This window comes from Protopterus annectens, chromosome 13.part0, assembly GCF_019279795.1.
Source record: "Protopterus annectens isolate FY-2018-M chromosome 13.part0, PAN1.0, whole genome shotgun sequence".
Lineage (NCBI taxonomy): Eukaryota > Metazoa > Chordata > Ceratodontiformes > Protopteridae > Protopterus > Protopterus annectens.
In genome coordinates this window covers 213,138,159-213,158,489 of record NC_056747.1, presented here as the reverse complement: position 1 = coordinate 213,158,489, position 20,331 = coordinate 213,138,159, and the positions used below count along the sequence as shown (strand labels likewise).

Below are 20,331 nucleotides of genomic sequence, written 5' to 3'. Positions count from 1 at the left end.
AAAACAGTGGCGGGATACATGTACCTGCAAACACCATCACACTGGGTGATCCCAACTATCCAAATATAGACTGGGATCAGTACTACAGCCACAACACTCTAGCCCACAGGTTCCTAGAGTTCATACACTCACATGCCATGGAAGAACTAGTCACCATCCCCACAAGAGGAGACAACATAGTAGATCTCATCATCACAAACATGGGCTCACAATGTTCAACACCAGAGGTATACCCATCATTGGTGAGATCAGATCATGACCTACTCTCAGTGGAAGTCCACATCCCACCACCACCCCAGATAGAAAAGACCACAGTGCAGAACCTCTCAGAAGCCGACTACACACTTCTAATGACTGTTGTGGTCTCTTTCAAAGCCCCCAAGCCAGCAGACACCATTACCCAAGCCACTGTATCACTTACAACTGCCTTCTACCAGCACCTTCAAGACTGCATGGATGAGGCAATCCCAAACAAAACACAGACTCGTTGTACCAGAGGCAAGCGTCCAGTGTGGTGGACCTCAGCCATAAACAAGCACTACAACACAAGGAAGGAGGTACTACAAGATAGAGCGATATCCGTGGAAGGGTAGACACCCCTGCTCAATATAGGTGAAACACTGAGTTCCCCATGAAATCATCCAAGGCGAATATTGGGAGTAAACCCACTAAGGGCTCACGGGACAACAATGAGGCCTTTTATACATCGTTACACACCTGGGAGGAAACTCCCAGATATGCTCAGAATAGGCTCAGAATGCTGTAAATATCACTGAACCTACAGACATTGCCAACATACTGGCTGACAGGTTCAGTGCAGATTTCTCCACCCACCCCTCCACCACAACTGGAGAGATATGTATGAAAGAGGATTGTAGCCCCCCAAACATCTCAAATGCTCAGGTGGGAACTGCTCTATCCAAGGGAAAGGACGCAGCATCCATGGGACCAGATGGTGTCCCTGGTTTTGTGCTCCATGAACTCACTCAAGAATTAAACCCGCAGTCAGGGCAGCTGTATGATCTTAGCCTCAACTCAGGATATGTTCCCAAGGAGTGGCATATGTCAATGGTGGACCCACTTCACATGGGGGTGCCTCCACCGACCACGGAAACTACCATCCCATCAGCTTGACAAGCAGGGTCTGCTAAGCTATGGAGAAGATCATAATGGAAGTCATAGATGAGGACATAGGGGACTTGCAGACATTAGATCCAACCCAGTTAGGCTTTGTTGAGGGCAGATCATGCCTTTTAAACTTGGTTGACTGTTTCATAACAGACACCAAGGCCATTGACAAGGGCAAGGCACTCCACACAGCCTACCTTGACCTGGCAAAGGCTTTCAACACAATACCCCACTTGGGTATCATTGAAAACATCACCAGCTTAAATGTGAACCCATACATCGCAAGATGGGTTGCAAACCGCTACGTGACAGAACAGACAGGTTCAGACTTGCTGGTGCCATGTCACACTCCACAACTGTCACAAGTGGTGTCCCACAGGGCTCAGTCCTGGGCCCACTATTGCTCAGCATCTACTTTTCAGAAGTACAAGCAAACACAGCAGGATTATGGCTGACAAAGTTTGAAGATGACTGCAGACTGGGAACCATAGTTGGACACCCATCTGACACAGACATCCTTCAGAAGGGTGTCATAGTCACGGATAACTGGTGCCAGAGCCATGGCCTTACATTACACACTAAACAATGCATAGCCATACCCTTTGGGAAGAACAAGGTTACCACTAGTTCCCATGTAGGTGGCAATCCTCTAAGCACACAGGAGGTTATCAGGGACCTGGGCACCCAGGTTGAGAGTAACCTTTTGTTTGACACTCACGTTGCCAGGGTAGTTAGGTAGAACTTCTACATTGCCCACCTCATCATGCAGGGATTCACATCTAGATCCAGGGAGGTCATTGTTCCCCTGTACTCTTCACTCATCGGACCATTGATTGAGTGCAATGCCCCATTCAGCATGTATATGACCCGACACCTATGGCAATTGGATGGGCCCACAAATTCCTCGACAGGAGGAGAAAGGGTCTCAAACATATTTCTTATGCTGCCCGACTGGAGGAATTCCAGCTTGATTCCGTGACTTACCGTCTGCTCAGAGGTGACCTGTGCCTGACATCCAAGGCCATGTCCAAACCTGAGTTAATGTACACGCTTCACCTCAAGACCTCTACATCCATCAGAACTACAGTGGCAGGAGATTTAAACCTCAACACAGATATTAATAGGATGTGCTGGAGGGACAGATTCTTCAACCAGAGAGTCCCTATGCTGTGGAACAACATCCTGGTACATGTGAGGCTGAGTACCTCACTGGCTTTGTTCAAGTGAGATCTTAATCAATGGATGGGAGATTTGCAGGTATGCCCCAGGGATAACCTCAGTATCACTGCTTGTCAGAGGCACAGCAATATAATGGGCAAATTATCCGTCAGAGTGAAGGTGCGGCAGACTCCACGGAACTCTGGTCTAGGCTTATAAATGCCCTAGGGCAGATAGCCTAGTATGAACCTGTGAACCTGTGAACATAGGCCTGGGGCAGTTGCTGCTATTAGGACAGTGGTCTGCAGCAAGCTATATAGTAGTAGTCAGTTTTAGTCATTGGTGTTTGACCATGGCTAATGCATGTTGCTTCTTGTTGTGGTAACAACAGGGGTGTGTGGTTATCCATGCCATTTATTGGTAGTCACCCTCATTTTGTATCTTGTTCCATGTTTTTGCACATGTACATCACTGTATGAGGTGTGACCCTGGTAGTGTCAGGGTGCTGATGTGCGCTTTGACCCTGTTTTCTATTACAGCACTGATATGTGCATTCCCTATACTGTGTGCATTTACACTGCACACATCTTGCTGTTTATACCTTTGCCATTGGGTAGCATTACATCTAGGTTCCTATCCCTTGTGATAGCTATGAGGTGGGTTTGTGTTTTGTGGTTTATGATTGGTGAGGGTGGATGTTAGTCATGGTCCTCAGGTGTGCATATGATACATGGTATTACATTACTTAACACATGGCATTCATGCCTCGGGTGGTGCTGCAGGGCTGCCTCTGTCGGATGCACATACTACACTCCCTGTACATTTGGAAGCAGGTTGTGTCATGTTAGGCATCCCTGTTACTGTATGAGTGAGTCAGAGTGGGTATCGGTCCCAGTGTTCCTACTGACCAAGCATATGTGCTATCCGTTGCCTCTTTGCCAAGGCCAGGGCATACTGGGCACGCCTCCTTCTGCCTACTGGGACAAGGTCAGGTTGTGCCTCCTCCAAGTCATCCCCTGCCTGTGGTGGCCTTGGCAATGCTGTGGGCATGTTTGGCCCAGCCCTGTGCTGGTCCTGCTGCAGCTGTTTCCGCAGGATCATATTATGTAGCATAGCACATATCATGATCATTTGGGTACATGTAGTTGGTGTGTACTGCAAAGCTCCACCAGGCGTGTCCAGACACCGGAACCGTGACTTGAGCAGCCCAAACACACGCTCTATGATATTACGTGTTTGTGCGTGTGCCTCATTATGGCGTTCCTGTTCGCGTGTGTGTGCATTTCTGATGGGTGTCATCAGCCACGGCTCAAGTGCATAACTAGCATCCCCCACTAGGTGTCCGTGTGGGAAGTCCCCATTGGCAAATGATTGGTACAGCTGCGTCAGATGCCAGATGTGGGAATCGTGGTAGCTACCAGGGCAGCCAGCACACACATTCATTATTATGCCCTGGGCATCACACACGACCTGGCAGTTGATGGAGGGGTATCCCTTGCGGTTAATGTAGACTCTACCCCGCTCACGGCTGGTGCCTTGATGCGTATGTGCGTGCAGTCTATTGCACCCAGCACCTCAGGGTATCCCGCTATTTGCTGGAAGAGACGCATATTGCTGGACGCAACCTCACGGTCACTAGGGACATATATATGATCACTGACATGTGGTGACATGGCATCCAGGAACTGGTGCAGTACCCTGGAGGCTGATGCCTGTGATATCCCCATCATATCGCCAGTTGGTCTCTGAAAGGTACCTGTTGCTAGTATTCTTAGGCCAACACATACCTTGGTTTCCACTGGGATGGGTTCCCCTCTGTTGGTTCTGTGTGTGAGGCGTGGCCTGCACAGCTCAACAATCTGCTGCAGGAGCTCTCTGTCCACTCTATAGCTCTACTATCTCCATCTCATGTAACCCATGGTAGGTGACCCTAGGCCTGTATACTCTTCTCCTTCTCCTCACTCTGGGTTGTCTGTCAGCATCTGCATTATCACCACCCTCGGCAATTCGCCTATGTCTGATTATAACAGCTATGGCAGCCCCTAGCATTTCTGCTCTGAGTTCAGCTTTTTTCAGGTTTCAACTCTGATAGCTTAGTTTCTGGCAGTATCTCTTGTGAGAAACAGCCTGCACTGCTCTTTGTTGTGTTTTAAGTGCTGGGTTGGGCTTCTAGTCTGCCTGTGTAATTGCCTGCTTCTAATTGTTTCCACCAATTAACTTTAGTAGTATCTTCTGGCAGTTTCCCTGTATTTTGGTTATTTCCTATTTCCTCTCTGTTTCCTGAGTGGGAGCAGTGTGCACACCGGCTTAAACACGCTCACAGTAACTTAAACGCGTGTACACATCCCTACACGGTGTTACACGCGTGCACACATCCTTACACGGTGTTAGCTAGGCTGATTCATGCTAAAACGCGCGCACACCGCCTTACACACGCGCCACAAGAAACCGTTGTAAACAGTTTGCAACACGCTCCCACAAGTAGAACCTGCCTCACACGCGCGCACACACGCGCATGCACGTATATCAAGAAACTTAGAGTGTAGGGATAGCGTATGCCCTCAATTTCTTGACATTCCCAGTGTTCTGTTGGGACACACCTCCCTCCCTGATGTCTGTCTGTCATCTCTTACCTTACATTGCCCTCCAATCTGGTACATTTCTTTCTGTCCTTCCCCCCCATGATGTCACCTACCTCTTACTCTGTTCCTCCCCCTTCTCTAACTCTTACACGACTCAGAAAGTGCTCATTACTTATGTGGCAGTGTGATTCAGTATTGTAAGCCTCATTTACATAGGATTGCCTAGTAATGCTTAGTTACATATCTTACACGGAGCTTCCCCCCCTTGACAACCACTAAACGGAGGCCATATTGTTTTTGCTCTGCAAGTCCCTCCATTGACATTTCATGTAATATATAAATCCCACAATTGTGGGCTTATAAGCTTCGGTTTTCAGTTTTAGGTAGCGCACCCGTTTGCTGGTGTGCGCTACAGTTAAACACATAAATCCGTGAAAAAAAAAAAGTTATATAACTTTTTTGCAACACTTTCATGCCAATGGCCACATATTTGGCCATTGGCATGCTTAATGTAACAAATGCACTTTATTTGGAGCTGACATAGCTCCGTTTTAATTTTGCAGAAATGTACTCAGTTGTCAGCTGAGTACATTTCTGCAACACGTCCGTTACACGGACTGGTTTGGAAGCTTAATGGATCGCTCACATACCTCATTTGCATATCTTGGAGCTGCAAATGAGGTATTGAGCATTTCCACGCCCACTCCGTGTAAGAGACGTGTTAGCTGTCTCTTACACGGAGATTTGGGCTGTTGCTGAATCAGGAGGCTTACACGGAGGCTTACACTACTCTTAAACTCCGTGTAAGCCTTCCTGAATCTGGCCCATGGTCTTTCCCCTACTTTCCTTGACACTATTTGGATCAATTAGAAATAATTTCCAGTTTTTAGTAATACAATCAGAAATAGCACCGTTATCTAAAGAAAAGGTAGAAATGAAAAAAAAGCTTATTCCTCTCCATTTTGCCCCTTTGAACCGGTGCTTTTTCACTCAATACATTATTTAAAATAAGGGTATATAAACCCTGCAACCTTTCTGACACTAGCTCTTCTCTAATTTGATCTAAACCTCAACTGGGTAGCCTCTTATGACAAACATATACATTAGTTTATCACATTCTAAATTAAATGTCTCTTCCACTGCAAATCGTACTAGTTGGCCATTGACACAAGAAAAAAATTGATGGATATATTTGTCATAAGAGGCTAGCCAGTTGAATTTTTGTTGATCAGGTGAAGAATGATCCCCAGGGTAAAAGTATGGATGTGCGTTTAGATTTATGTGAACTAAAATGGCAACTGAGGTTAAATGCTACAACGTACCCTGGTTAAAATGATACTTGTGCATTATACCCTGTGTTAAAATTGAAGCATTTTAAGGTCTTGTAATTAGTTTTAATTGCCATCACTTAAATAATTTCCTGTTTTTTAGTATTTAAATAAGTTTTTTTTCTGTGAATTTTAAGTTCTGATGGAATTCTGTATAATTTGGGAAGGAAAGCGCTCAACTTCTTAATAAACGTGTTTCTTTGGAATATTGGCTGTTTTTTCTACTTCTGCTGTACTGCAACAGGTGCCATGGTTTACTAGTTGTTGTGTTATACCTGTCTGGGTTCTTGGTTTGTGATCCTAAACACTTAGGGCTTGTGTATCTATCATTTGGATATAAAATTAAACAACTGTTTCCACCAACTTCTCTGAGCCTGTTAACAAAAAGCTTTGATTTTCCATGCTGCTATCTCTAACTTCAATAAAAATAAGGACTGTAGGGAATTTGCAGACATTAGATCGATAATTAAGTTCCTTTAGGAAAGATATTTGCTTTAAATGCTAAAATAGCACATCTGTTATCCAACAGTGACTTCTGATTTGCACTGTACTTAACAAATCTCATGTGATATTTATCTGCAGTATATTTGGAATTCCAAATGTAATTTGATTAAAAAGTAGCTAGTTAATATGATGTGATATTTATCTGCAGTATATCGGGAATCCCCAATATAATTTAATTAAACTGTATCTAGTTGATATGATGTGATATTTATCTGTAGTATATTTGGAATTTCCAATGTAATTTGAGTAAAATGTAGTTAGTTAATATGATGTGATATTTATCTGCAGTATATTTGGAATTCCCAATGTAATTTGATTAAAATGTAGCTAGTTAATATGATGTGATATTTATCTGCAGTATATTTGGAATTCCCAATGTAATTTGATTAAAATGTATCTAGTTAATATGATTTGATATTTATCTGCAGTATATCTGGAATTCCCAATGTAATTTAATTAAAATGTAACTAGTTAATATGATTTGATTTTTATCTGCAGTATATCTGGAATTCCCAATGTAATTTAATTAAAATGTATCTAGTTAATATGCATAGCTACAGTCATTAATGACAGGTTGCAAGAAATCAGTCTTAGTAGTATCTCTAGACACCTACAAAGATTTTCAGCAATGTCTGGGAAACAGATATTCTGACTTGCCTACACATGCTGGTAAATATAGACTCAGAGCCTTACTGGTCCTGTATGTCGTGCCATGAAGTATATCATACTAGAATTCATTTATGAGTGTAGACCCTATCTCCTGAGGTCCAGAAGATTATTTAAAAAGATTACTGATGCTTTGAACATAGGTTACTAATTTTGTATTGCTTATCTCGACATAGCCAAGATTTTTGACAGTATTCTCCATGCTGATAGTATTGAAAAATTAAATGTAACGTAAGTTCCTGCATTGTCTGATATACTAAAAATTGGCTTTACAACAGATCCCAGGTTGTAAGATTTGCTGATGTTTTCTCTGAAAGTTGTAACTACTGTGATGCCAAAGGTCACGCCCTCTCCTGCTTGGCAATAATTTTGCAGACATATAAGCCAATATTCCAGAAGTTTGGAGGAACAAATTTATTAATGACTACAAGCTAGGGCAAAGTTATCCACTGATACAGTTTCAATAAGTACTGCAATATGCATATAGCTGGTGTACTAAAAATGGTCTCAACTAAATAAAAAAAAGTGCTGTGTACACATATTCATCAAAAAAGGCAGCTACTGCTTCATATTTTATAAATGGTACTTCTCTTCAGACACATAATTGTAAGAGACTTGTGTTATTAAGTGGACACCTCTCTCACATTAAATCACTTTATCTCCATCATAGTTAGGAAATCCTTTTATCTAGTCAGGTAATTTACAAAGGAATATCTTTTAAATCCAAAGATGTCACTGTATCACTATTCTGTTCCATTATCAGACTCTTTATAGTATATAGTGCCCCCCGTGGTAAGTATAAATTCAAGCATATCACTCAGCTGGAAAGGCCACAGCAATTTCTAACAAAGAGAATTAAATACCTATAATCCCTCACCTATCCCAAAGTATTGGCATGACTTTCCTTATAGTCTACATACTTCCTAACTGTTCAAAGGTGGCCTATATCTCACTTTTTGAGCCACAAAAGACCCAGTCCTATTTGATTCCTTGTTTCTTCACAAAACCAGTGGCTCTAAAAACTCCTGCACTAGGGAACTAAACTTATATCAACAAATAAACGTGACTCACTGGAAGGAATGGTTCCTAAAGTAATGTGTTCCCAACGTATGGAATAAGTTACCATTACAAGTTAAACATAGTAATATTTTTAATAACTTTAAGACTAGTAATATCCAATATGCAAAGAATATTCTGTGTAGAAACAAGGCAGGAACAGAAAAAACTCTTCAAATTTCAGAATACAAATTTATTGACTGTTAGTGCTTTCACAATGATAAACATTGCTTCCTCAGACATGCATTTTTAGCAGGGTTCCTATTAGCTTGTCGAACACTCAAAAGAGCGAATGCTCTTTGCAAAATCCCGACAATGTAGTTTCGTCTATTAGCTGTCGTTCAGTTTCCTCCACTATTGTGTGATCTAAGAGTTGGTATATTTAAGTAGGGGGGGTGTGGGGGGCACACACTGGGAAAATAATTGCTGTTCTGGCCATTCGACTTTTTGTGGTTTTGTCTATTACCTGTCGATCAAAGAGTGTTCGCTCTTTTCAGTGTTCGACAAGTTAATATGAGCCCTTTCAGCACACTATCCACCATATATATACTAGTTAAAACTCAGTCATCCAATAAACATATTAAGAACCACACTCCCTCATTAAAATAAGAAGCCGCACTGAAGCAAATTAAAACTTAAAGAGAAATCACATTAAAACATATGCCATCCATCATTTTCTGAGCTTCCTTGATTTTAATACAGGTTTCAATTAAACAGAGTCATTGAGGCCATATCCCAGATGTGCCCGCAGCCTCAATATCCATTTCAGTTCTATATTTTCTGTTTCATTTACAACATCCCCCATTCTGACAATCAGCTGTTGCCCTAAGGTACCATAAGCAATCAGTACCAGGATGCCTAAAAAACAGGGATTCATGTATATATTCACAAAATGCACAAGCAGTACATTTCCTAGTAGCTACTGGCATTTCACTAGATGCATCATAGGCCCTTGGATAACATAATTTCTGTTTCAGTGTCTTATTATTATTATTATTGTTTTATACAGGAAGGCGAACCACCAATTGAGGGAATGTATAGGGGATCACCTGTATTGTACCTGGAAAGGTTTTGAATATAGTGCCTTGGTGTGGCATACTAAACAGACAGGCAGTGAACATGTATTCATTTTTCAGGTTCTGCATGTAGTGAAGGAAAATGCCAGAATGGGGGATGTTATAAATGAAATGGAGAATATAGAATTGAAATGGATATTGAGGCTGGGGCACATCTGGGATATGGCCTCAATGACTCTTTTTTACTGAAACCTGTATTAAAATCAAGCAAGTTCAGAATATGATGGATGGCATAATGTTTTAATGTGATTTGTCTTTAAGTTTTAATTTGCTTCCTATTTTAATGAGGGGGTGTGGCTCTTAGTATGTTTATTGGATGATTGAGTTTTAACAAGTATATATATATATATATATATATATATATATATATATATATATATATATAGTGGATAGTGTGCTGAAATGTATGTCTGAGGAAGCAATGTTTATCATTGTGAAAGCACTTACATTCAATAAATTCGTATTCTGAAATTCTAAGAGTTTTTTTTCTGTTCCTGCCTTGTTTCTATACAGAATTTTCTTTGGATTTTGGATATTACAACATTCTTTGTGTAGTTTTTCACTGGATTGCAGTTGTTTTAGTTGTTTGCACCTTTAAGACTAGTGCTGATGATTGAATGGTTAGCCACAAATATACGCCAAGGTTATCACTTATACCCCTGTTCAATTTTAGAGGTGAGCACTAGTAACTGCTTGAAGAAGGTGGTGAAAATTTTATAACTGCATCTGCTTAAAGATATGTATGGCTAGATATGTTATGGGTCGCATTTATTTTTTAAGTGAAAAAACATATTTCTTTTGCTGTAAGATTTGAATTATTAAAGCTTAAGTAAGCAATAGGGTTACTTTAGAAGTTAAGATTTGAAATTACTAATTTCAGACTTACTATACGTATTTCAGACACTTACTATATGTATTTCAGACATTTACTATACGTATTTCAGACTTACTATATGTATTTCAGACTTGCTATATGTATTTCAGACTTACTATACGTATTTCAGACTTACTATATGTATTTCAGACTTACTATACGTATTTCAGACTTACTATACGTATTTCAGACTTACTATATGTATTTCAGACTTACTATACGTATTTCAGACTTACTATATGTATTTCAGACTTACTATACATATTTCAGACTGACTATATGTATTTCAGACTTACTATATGTATTTCAGACTTACTATACGTATTTTTGATTATTAGAAAATGAAAGGACTTGAGGTTGTTGAGTATATTGAGAGTGGAAAAAGAATGGACAGCCCCCCAGATTGTCCTGAAGAAATGTATAAACTGATGATGGACTGCTGGACACACAGGTAAGATGTTTTGCTTGTGATAAATCATTCACCATATTTGGATAACAATGAAGCAACGAAAGAGTTAGAGAACATCACACTTCTTAACAAATTATACAAGCTTTCCATGCTAGCTATGATAAACAGCATGATTATTTTTTTGCAGTGACACTTGCAAAACCATACATATGGTGGAATGTTCAGCATTAATGGCAAATATTAAATTGTTATTTATTGAAACAAATCCATTTATTATTTATACATTGTTTACAGGTATGTTCCGCTGGGCAAGTATCCATTTTAAGATGCAGTTTGGGAAGACAATTTGCATAATTAATAAAACATTTGAAATGTAATTCATTGATACACAAGTTTGTATTCATTACTTTTTTCAGGATATTAGCAACTAATAAGCAAACATTTGCGAATTTGAAGTTTTGTTAATTTCCTTGAGTAGTTGTATTGTGTCTTTCGGCTTTTCCCGGTTAGGGGTCGCCACAGTGGCACTCCGGTCTGCTAATGATTGGTAGTTGATTTTTACGTGCCGAGTTACCAGCCCTGATGCACAACCTTCAACGAAGGTACGCCCATTCACGCATGTCTCCACGCAGAAGACGCTGTAGCTGAGAATCTAACCGGACAGCGTCTTACTGTGAGACGACAATGCTACCGCAGCACCACCACTGTGGGACTCCTTGAGTAGTTGTGTAGACATTTATATATATATATATATATATATATATATATATATATATATATAAATGTGTGTGTGTGTGTGGGTGTGTGTGTGTGTGTGTGTGTGTGTACAGGATTAGAATGATTGTCATAGTCTAGATGAGGAGTTAGAATGACAAAATGCTATATGTACTTAGTGTGGTTAAGGGCTTAAACACTATAGAAGAGAATCCCATTGTAGAAAAAGAATTATAAAAACGCTTTTTAAATTCTCATTTTACCTAAATGACAATAAAATAACAAATACAGACTGACCTGGTTAAATGACATAGAAATACTAACATCAGTAGTCAAAAAAACTTGCTAAGCATAGCTATAAATTATGGCATGAAAAATGTGGCTAGCATTATCTAATCCCAGCTGTACTGCGATGTTTAATGTTATAGTTGTATGTTGCTTTTGTATGCCTGCAATGGTCAACCTGTGCGATTAGCACTGGCAGCATGCTACTCGCTCTGACTGTATTTGCCCAGTTGATGTTACATGCTCGAAGCACTCCCTACTGCTCCATGCAATGCCCTTATGTTTATATGTTGGTAGTCAAATCACTCACTGGCAGGTACTGTAGTAGTCTTCTCCATTAAGTAAACGTGTCCTCACTTTACCATTTGGAAACTACAAATGCTCACTCCATGAGACATGCTGTAGACTACGTTTTACCTGTTACCTGCAGTGATAATCCTCCTACAGAGACCTGATTGCTATTTGTTGACCTACCTTCATCTGTACTTGTGGAATCATTACACTCTGAGTGTGACTTACTCCATTGAACAGTTATTAGCTAATCTGTAAGTGGTAGATGCTTACAGTGCCCCTTGGCTACCTACTGCATTTCAACTGCAGTAAATGCTCATAGTGTGGCCAGCTGTTAACTAATTCAATTAGGCTCAGTTCTACATTCTCCCCGGACTATTCCATAGTATTTCAACTGCAGTAAATGCTCATAGCATGACCAGCTGTTAACTAATTCAATTAGGTGCAGTTCTACATTCTCCCCGGACTATTCCATAGTATTTCAACTGCAGTAAATGCTAATAGCATGGCCAGCTGCTATTTTTAAGTCATTTGGCACAGCTCTACCCTAGAGCAGTCACATATGTGTTTGCAGTGTGCCACTCACTCCTGCAATCTGCTCGAGTTGATAATAATTAATTGCAATAATGCATTCAATGCCACTATATATCCTTTTCTGCTCCGCATTTGCCCCATTTTTGCAATAATTGATGCAATGCAGTTGCCACAGATGTTTTAAGTCATAGACTGAATGTCTCTGCTCATGTTAACAGCGTGGAATCTAGCTCAGAAATGTCATACTGGTTGTAACTCTCTCGCTAAGTATATAGTTTAGAGTATGATGCTAATCCGTTTAGTGACTGTAATTGTTGGAGTTGCTCCTGCACATTCCATGGGTTTATAGTGTATCTACTGAATTATATCTGCATGATTTGTTTTTGGGGAGGCTGTGCGTAACTGTTACTTACACTCCTTTTTTCTGCACTAACTCCTGAGAAGGTTTAGTCATATTACCTATTACACTGTTGAATCTGTTTTAAGTAAAGCTAGGGTCTCACTGTAGGATCCCCCCAATCCATGCATTATTCTGCTTCCATTGGCAGACCTATTCAGCTGTTCTTGCTCTAAACTGTTTTTGCTTTCTTTAACTCAAGTTTACTCTCATTTTAGCTTGTATGTGTATACTAACCACGGGTGCCCCCCCCCCCCTCCACAGTCAACACTTTGGGGGTCAGATAAGTATTCCATTAAAAGGAAGTGCATCTGAATTATATAAACCACCTCTGCTCCATCTACCCACTCCCTACAGAGAGTGTATTGAGTGTATGTTCCTTAAGTGTTCCCTGGGATTTTGTTAAATATCATTCATAGGTTGATAGGTAGGTTCATAGGTGTGTACTAGGCTAATGGCCCTGGAGCCTTTACAAGCCTAGCCCATAGGATTACCCTGGCAGTGTGCCACCCAACCTTAGTTCCCAGTGCCTCTGTCGAGTAAAGCCACTGGTGTGATCCCTGGGGTGAATTTTCTATTTGCCTTCCACTCATCAAGATTTCTCTGTTGATTGTGGTAATGAGGTTGAGGTCTCTGAAGCGTGTTGTGCGGAGGGATTGGGATTTCTTCAGATGTAGCATTTCTAACAGAGATGGGTCAGACATGGCTTTGTAAGTCAAGCAGAGATCGCCTCTCAGTAGGTGATATGAGACAGAATAGTTGGAGTTTTTTTAATCTGTCCATATAGGACAAATGTTTAAGGCCTAGGATCCTCTTTGTGAGGTATTTTTTGGCCTCTCCAGTTGTTGCAGGTGTTTAGTGAAGCACATGCCTAATGAGGCATTGTACTCAATGAATGGCCTAATGAGGAAAGAGTAGAGGGAGACAAAGACCTTTCTTCCTGGATGCATAACCCTTAGTAATGAGATGTGCCAAATAGAAGGACGTCTGACTATAGTGACAATGTGATGGTTAAAAGTGAGGATGCTGTCAACCTCTCTTCCCAGATCTCTTATAACACCTTCTGTGTTCTGTGCACTACCATCAATGTGGTAATTCATGGGAACCAGTTTTTTTCCAAAGGGGATGACGATACATTTTTTGGCATTGAGCTTAAGGCCATGGTTCTGACACCAGTCGTTGGGCTCAGTGACGCCTTTCTGTAAAATGTCAACATCACTTGGGGAGTTAATAATAGCTCCCAACTTGCAATTGTCTGTGAACTTTGTCAGCCAGAGTCCCTTTGTTTTGGCCTGGACTTCAGAGAAGTAGATACCAAACAGGAGAGTACCCAGGACCGAACCCTGTGGGACTCCACTCATGACTGGTTGGCAGTCTGACTTGGAGTCAGCTACTTTCACACTGTGTGTTCTACCTGTGAGCCAGTTTGCAACCCACTTAGTGATGCAGAGGTTGATGCCTAGCTTAGTGAGATTTTCTATGATTCCTGAGTGGGGAATGGTATCAAAGGCCTTGGCCAGATCAAGGTAGGCTGTATGAACCACCTTGCCTTCATCCATAGCTTTGGTGACTGACTCAAAGAAGTTGACCAAGTTGAGCAGGCATGAACTAACCTTCACAAAACCAAACTGTGTGGGATCCAGTGTTTGGAAATTCCCTATATCCTAGTTCATTAGGTCCATGAGCTTTGCATATCAGACTTGTGAGGCTAATGAGGCGATAGTTCCTAGGGTCTGTAGTCACTCCTCCTTTGTGGAGAGGGATGACTGTAGCAGTGTGCCATTTGGTAGGAACAAAGCCCGAGGTGAGGCTGTGATTGAACAGGGCAGGTGAGGTGCCAGTTCACTCTGTAGTTCATGTAGAACACAGCCAGGGATATTGTCAGGTCCAATATAAGCTGTATTCTTGGCCTTAGACAGTGCTGTTTTAACCTGTGCGGTAGTAATACTGGGTGCCTGGCAATCTACTGGTATTGTGATCGGTCCCTTAGGGGGGAGAGAGGGGTAAAGTTGGCACTGAATCTGTCGGCCAGTATATTGGCAATATGTAAAAGGAATAGTCGGGGTCCCTGCTGAATGGTTTTCTCACCAAGAAAACTCCGGAACAGCAAAAAATGGTAGTGAGATACCAACCACAAAGGAGGAATATCAGGATATCCAATGCAAATCACTTATAACTGGTCAAGAAGACTCTGGCGGCTCAGAAAATATCCAAAACTTTTATTAGGTGAACAAAAAATGAGCGCTTTCGCGTGGTCCGTCCACGCTTCATCAGATTGTATTACTGAACAGCTGTTGTGTTTATATACATCCGCTAAGCGTGGGAAACTTTTTAATTAATTAAAATAAAATAATTCTTTTAAAACCTTCATTTAAAATGGCACTTGTTTCACAAATATTATTTGTAACAAAAATAAAAAAATTTTTTCCTTATTTAAATATTCATTAATAAAAAATATATACAAATGATTTAAATAGAATCATGTTATCTTTAGGATATGTATATGTTCGTTCTATTAGAATCTCATGTAGTTCTGATTATACAGAAAAAATATAAATTATGTCTACATATATTACTAGGTGAACCATCATGCAAATCTATGTAGATAAAAAATATAAAAAATATAAAAAATAAAAAATAAAAAATAATAATAAACACAGACGAATCATTCATACAATTTATAAAAAATATATATGAGTGAAGCAGTACCATAAGTATTTAGTGATACTGTTAATCATATCAGTTATAAACAAATTTCATATCAGAACAACTATATTCCTCAAATTTGTCAACTTTGTATATGGAGGTATACTTATAGTGAATTATATGTAAATCTATGAAATTAATAATAACTCATGTAAGGACATATATTTCATAGATATTTGTGTTCCTGTATGAAGCCAAGAGCTATATAAAAAACAAATATAGATATGTATGTATTATAAAGGTGACACTATATACATATAATATGAATATAGATATATGTATATAACAATTGAATGTGAAACATGCATTTATATTCAAAATATGCGCTATAATTCACATAAATATAAAATACATATAAAACAATCACTTTCTGGATATTAATACTGGCTTGATAGATAAATAATTATTTATACCTGGGGGTATATGTGCACCTAATCTTAATATCCAGTTCAACTCTGTGAGTGCTAAGTCATTCTCTGAGTCACCACCTCTGACATTCTGTGGTAGCACTTGCAAAACTCTAAAACAAAATGAATGAGTAGAGAATTCAATAACATGTTTGGCTAGTGCGTTAGTTTCCACAGCCTTACGAATATATTGGCAATATCTGTTGGCTCGGTATAGGAGGTACTATTGTGCAGTAGCTCAGAGCAAATCTGAATATTGCTGTAGAGATTCTTAACATAACTATAGAAGGCCTTGTGGTTGTCTTTACTATCTGCTGCAATTCTGTTTTCATAGCTAGCTTTAGAGGATTTGATGAGGGATCTCACCTTTTCGTTGAGACTGATAAGGGAGTTTTTCCAGTCTTGGGACTTCATCTTATTCCACATCAGTTTCGTCCTTCTGTTGTAGAGTTTGTTTATGGCAGGGAACCACCAGACTGGCTTCCTTTTTTTGGAGAGAGTGTCTTGGTTCTATTGGGTATGGTGAGATCCATACATTTGTGTATGTGTTCGTACAGTGCATTGATGTATGATTCAGCAGTCATGCAAATGATCTCCATTTGCATGGGTGCAGTGAACTTAGCCACCTCTGTTTTTAGGAGCTCAAAGTTAGCTTTGGAGAAGTTTTTCATGGTGGTTTCCTTGCGGGTGTGGGGGGTGGGGGGTGGGATGTGGATTTCCAAAGTAATTAGTTTGTGGTCGCATCTAACCAGGGAGGAGCTGACTATTGGTGTAGAGCAATGGTTGCCCATGTTAGTAATGACTGGGTCAAGGATGTTGCTACCTCTAGTGGAGGTAAGAACAAGCTGGTTCAGGGCATTGGAATTAATGAATTCCAGGAAACACTGGGCAAGTGTATTGGTACATGAGTAGTTTTCCCATTTAATGGAGGGGTAGTTGAAATCTCCCAGTATGAGAGTGTTAGGTTGGACCTTAATATTCTCTAGGGTGCTTAGGAACATGGAGTGTGAGTCTTGGGACATGGTTGGGGCCCTATAGCAGGCTACAACCTGATTCCATGGCGTGTATACTAACAATTCTAAAGCAGTCTCCTTCTACCAGCTCTTCCACCCCCCTGGTAACCCCTTTTTCTTCCCTAGTCAGTTGAACTCCTCTCAATTTAATTGGTCATAGTTAAGCCACTAGATGGCAGCACACCCCCACTCTTAATTTCCAGCACTTTATTCTATATTATTGTCTAAATACGCAAAGTCACTTTTATTTTCTCTGAGAATTTCTCTCCCATCTGTAGTTCCCGTCATATCACCTACCCTCACTACTTCCACATTTTTATCCACAAAGCTACTCCCTCATCTGTTTCAGCCTATCAAATCACACCACACCCACCTCTTTGTTAACTATTCCCATCCCTCTCTCTAATTATCCCACCCTATCCCCACTGCTAATCTCACCCCTAACTGCAACATATAACCTAACAGAACCCACCTAATCTCCTATATCCATCCTCTTTGTATCAAAGCATACCTCCACACTGCACCACAACAACTATGTATTCTATATCTACAAAGTCAGTACTCACAATACTTCCCACCTCGCTCTACCTTCTACTCCACCTTACCTGCTTCCCTGATACCACTCTCTCCCCTTCCTTCCACATAACCTCTACTCATCCCAGAAAAGTACCCCTCTACTCTGACATTATTTCTCCATATCTCTGCCATACCCACAATTATCTCCTCTTTAACAAAAAGCTTCTTGCCACATCTAATATAGCGTCCATCCCTCAAAATCCATATCCCATTCTCTTCCACCCTTCCAACCTCTGCTCTGGGAGCCCTACAAAACACTTATCCTGTCTTCTTGAACTTATTACCCAAACCCTGGCCCCCCTGCCAACCACAATACCAACTCAGCCACAACTCCTTCCCCCTCTCTCCACAAATCTCTCCTTTTCACTACAATAAATGCCCAAAGCCTTTGTAATAAATGACCAGACTTCCACACCTAGCTCTCCCATAACCAGCCTGATATTGTACCAGTCTCTGAAACATGATCAAACCTCAAATTAAAGACTCTGAACCCCCCCCCCCAACTAGAGAATCCTAAGACACGACAGAATACAAAAAAAAGGAGGTGGAGTAGCTCTACTTTTTTCTTCCTCTCTAACTTTGACACCCTACACCAACCCTATACCTCAATTCTCTACAGCCGAATTAATTCTGGCCTTACTATAAATCAACAGCCACAAAAGCATAGTCATAGCCGCCCTGTATATTCTACCTGGTAACAACTCATAGCCGCCCTATATATTCCACCAAGTAACATCTCATAGCCACCCTATATATTCCACCCAGTAACAGCATCCCCATACTTGATATCCTCTCTTGGCCTATCTCATAGCCGCCCTATATATTCCACCCGGTAACAAGTCATAGCCACCCTATATATTCCACCCGGTAACAAATCCCCATACTTGATATCCTCTCTTGGCCTCTCTCATAGCTGCCCTATATATTCCACCCAGTAACAACATCCCCATACTTGATATCCTCTCTTGGCCTATCTCATAGCCGCCCTATATATTCCACCCGGTAACAAGTCATAGCCACCCTATATATTCCACCCGGTAACAACATCCCCATACTTGATATCCTCTCTTGGCCTATCTCATAGCCACCCCATATATTCCACCCGGTAACAAATCCCCATACTTGATATCCTCTCTTGGCCTCTCTCATAGCCACCCCATATATTCCACCCGGTAACAAATCCCCATACTTGATATCCTCTCTTGGTTTTCATCTACTATAAATAATGAAAGAAATCATACTTGGGGATGTTAACATTAACTAGACTTCTATTCCCTCAGGCAACAACTCCCAGAACATAAACCTTTACAACATCTCCCAATTAATAAACTCTCCTACTAGGCCTAACAGACATAATTCCTCTGGCAGCATCCTCGACTGGATATTGGTTTCCCATCCCCATAATATCTGCCCGAATCCCTTAGCGATCACTTCCCCTCCCTCATACACCACTCACTTTCCTCCCTTCACATACAACATAGTTATATCTTAACCCGTAATCTCACAAATTTTACACCTGAATCCTTCTCTGACTGATTGAAAGAAATGAACTGAAACCCTCTAAAAACTCTTCCACTAGACCATGCTGTGACTTACTTTAATACTTCATTCATTAACATACTTAATAGCTTAGCTCCACTTAGAATTAAAAGAATGAAATCCAAAACTGCCCCCTGGCTTTCTAAAGAAACAATAACCCTCATGCATACCCACAATAAATCATGAAAACTACCTAAAATACAAACCCCTAGCTCCCTTACAGAATTCAAACAACTCTGTAGCAGAGTTAAAAAAAACAATTACTTCCTATCGCACATCTTTCTACTCTAAGCTTCAAAACATTCACAAATCCAACCCCAAGAAATTTTCGAGTGGTATCTCTGCCGTCCTTAGTTCTGGCCAAAAAGACAGTCCTTACCCTGACCCTAGCTCCACTGATCATATCATAGCCTCCAAATTTAACTCCTTCTTCATAGACTCCATATCCAAGCTCATCGCATCCTTCCAAAACAACTTGTTACCTCTATCCACTACTTTCACATATAACTCATCTCCCTCAGCCTCCAGCTCCAGCACCACTCCTCCTTTCACCCTCAAACCCATTCCTGCCAATACTATAAAAAAAAAAACTCCTCCAAAAACTAAAACCATCTTCTAATCCTCCAAACAACTTACCATCTAATATTCCTCAAGTTAGCCGCTGGCGGTACAGCTCTCCCTATCTGCATTCTAATCAGTCGTTCTGTCCAAGAGTCCTATGTACCCCTCATCTGGAAAAAGGCCTTCATCATTCCCTTACACAAAGGGGGCAATAATACTGATATCTCCAATTTCCGCCCCATAGACATTCCCTCCCCTATATCCAAAATTCTTGAAAAATGTATCCACCAGCAGCTATTACCTTACCTCTTAGGCTACCAACTGTTAACGCCAACTCAGCATGGTTTCAGACTCAGGCACAGTACCACCACAGCTCTTCTATGCTTCCTTAACAACATCAACCATGTTGCAACTCTAGAAATATTGTAGCCACCCTTCTCCTAGACCTATCTAAGGTATTTGATACCATTTCCCATAGCCTACTTTTGTCTAAACTCTCCCAACTTAATCCCTCCTCCTCTTCCATC

The 20,331-nt window shown here is 40.7% G+C and overlaps 1 protein-coding gene across 4 annotated transcripts in view; it reads left to right on the top strand.

Annotated features, from left to right (window-relative positions):
• LOC122787161 (tyrosine-protein kinase ZAP-70) overlaps nt 1-20,331 on the top strand; it is a 730,437-nt gene that overhangs the window by 561,600 nt on the left and 148,506 nt on the right. For 3 of the 4 annotated variants that reach the window (XM_044053737.1, XM_044053738.1, XM_044053739.1), the window contains one exon: nt 10,711-10,823. In XM_044053737.1, the coding sequence (XP_043909672.1) occupies nt 10,711-10,823 (113 nt within the window). Of the gene's footprint in view, nt 1-10,710; nt 10,828-20,331 lie in introns of those variants that run through there. The other variant, XM_044053740.1, reaches the window with a different exon arrangement.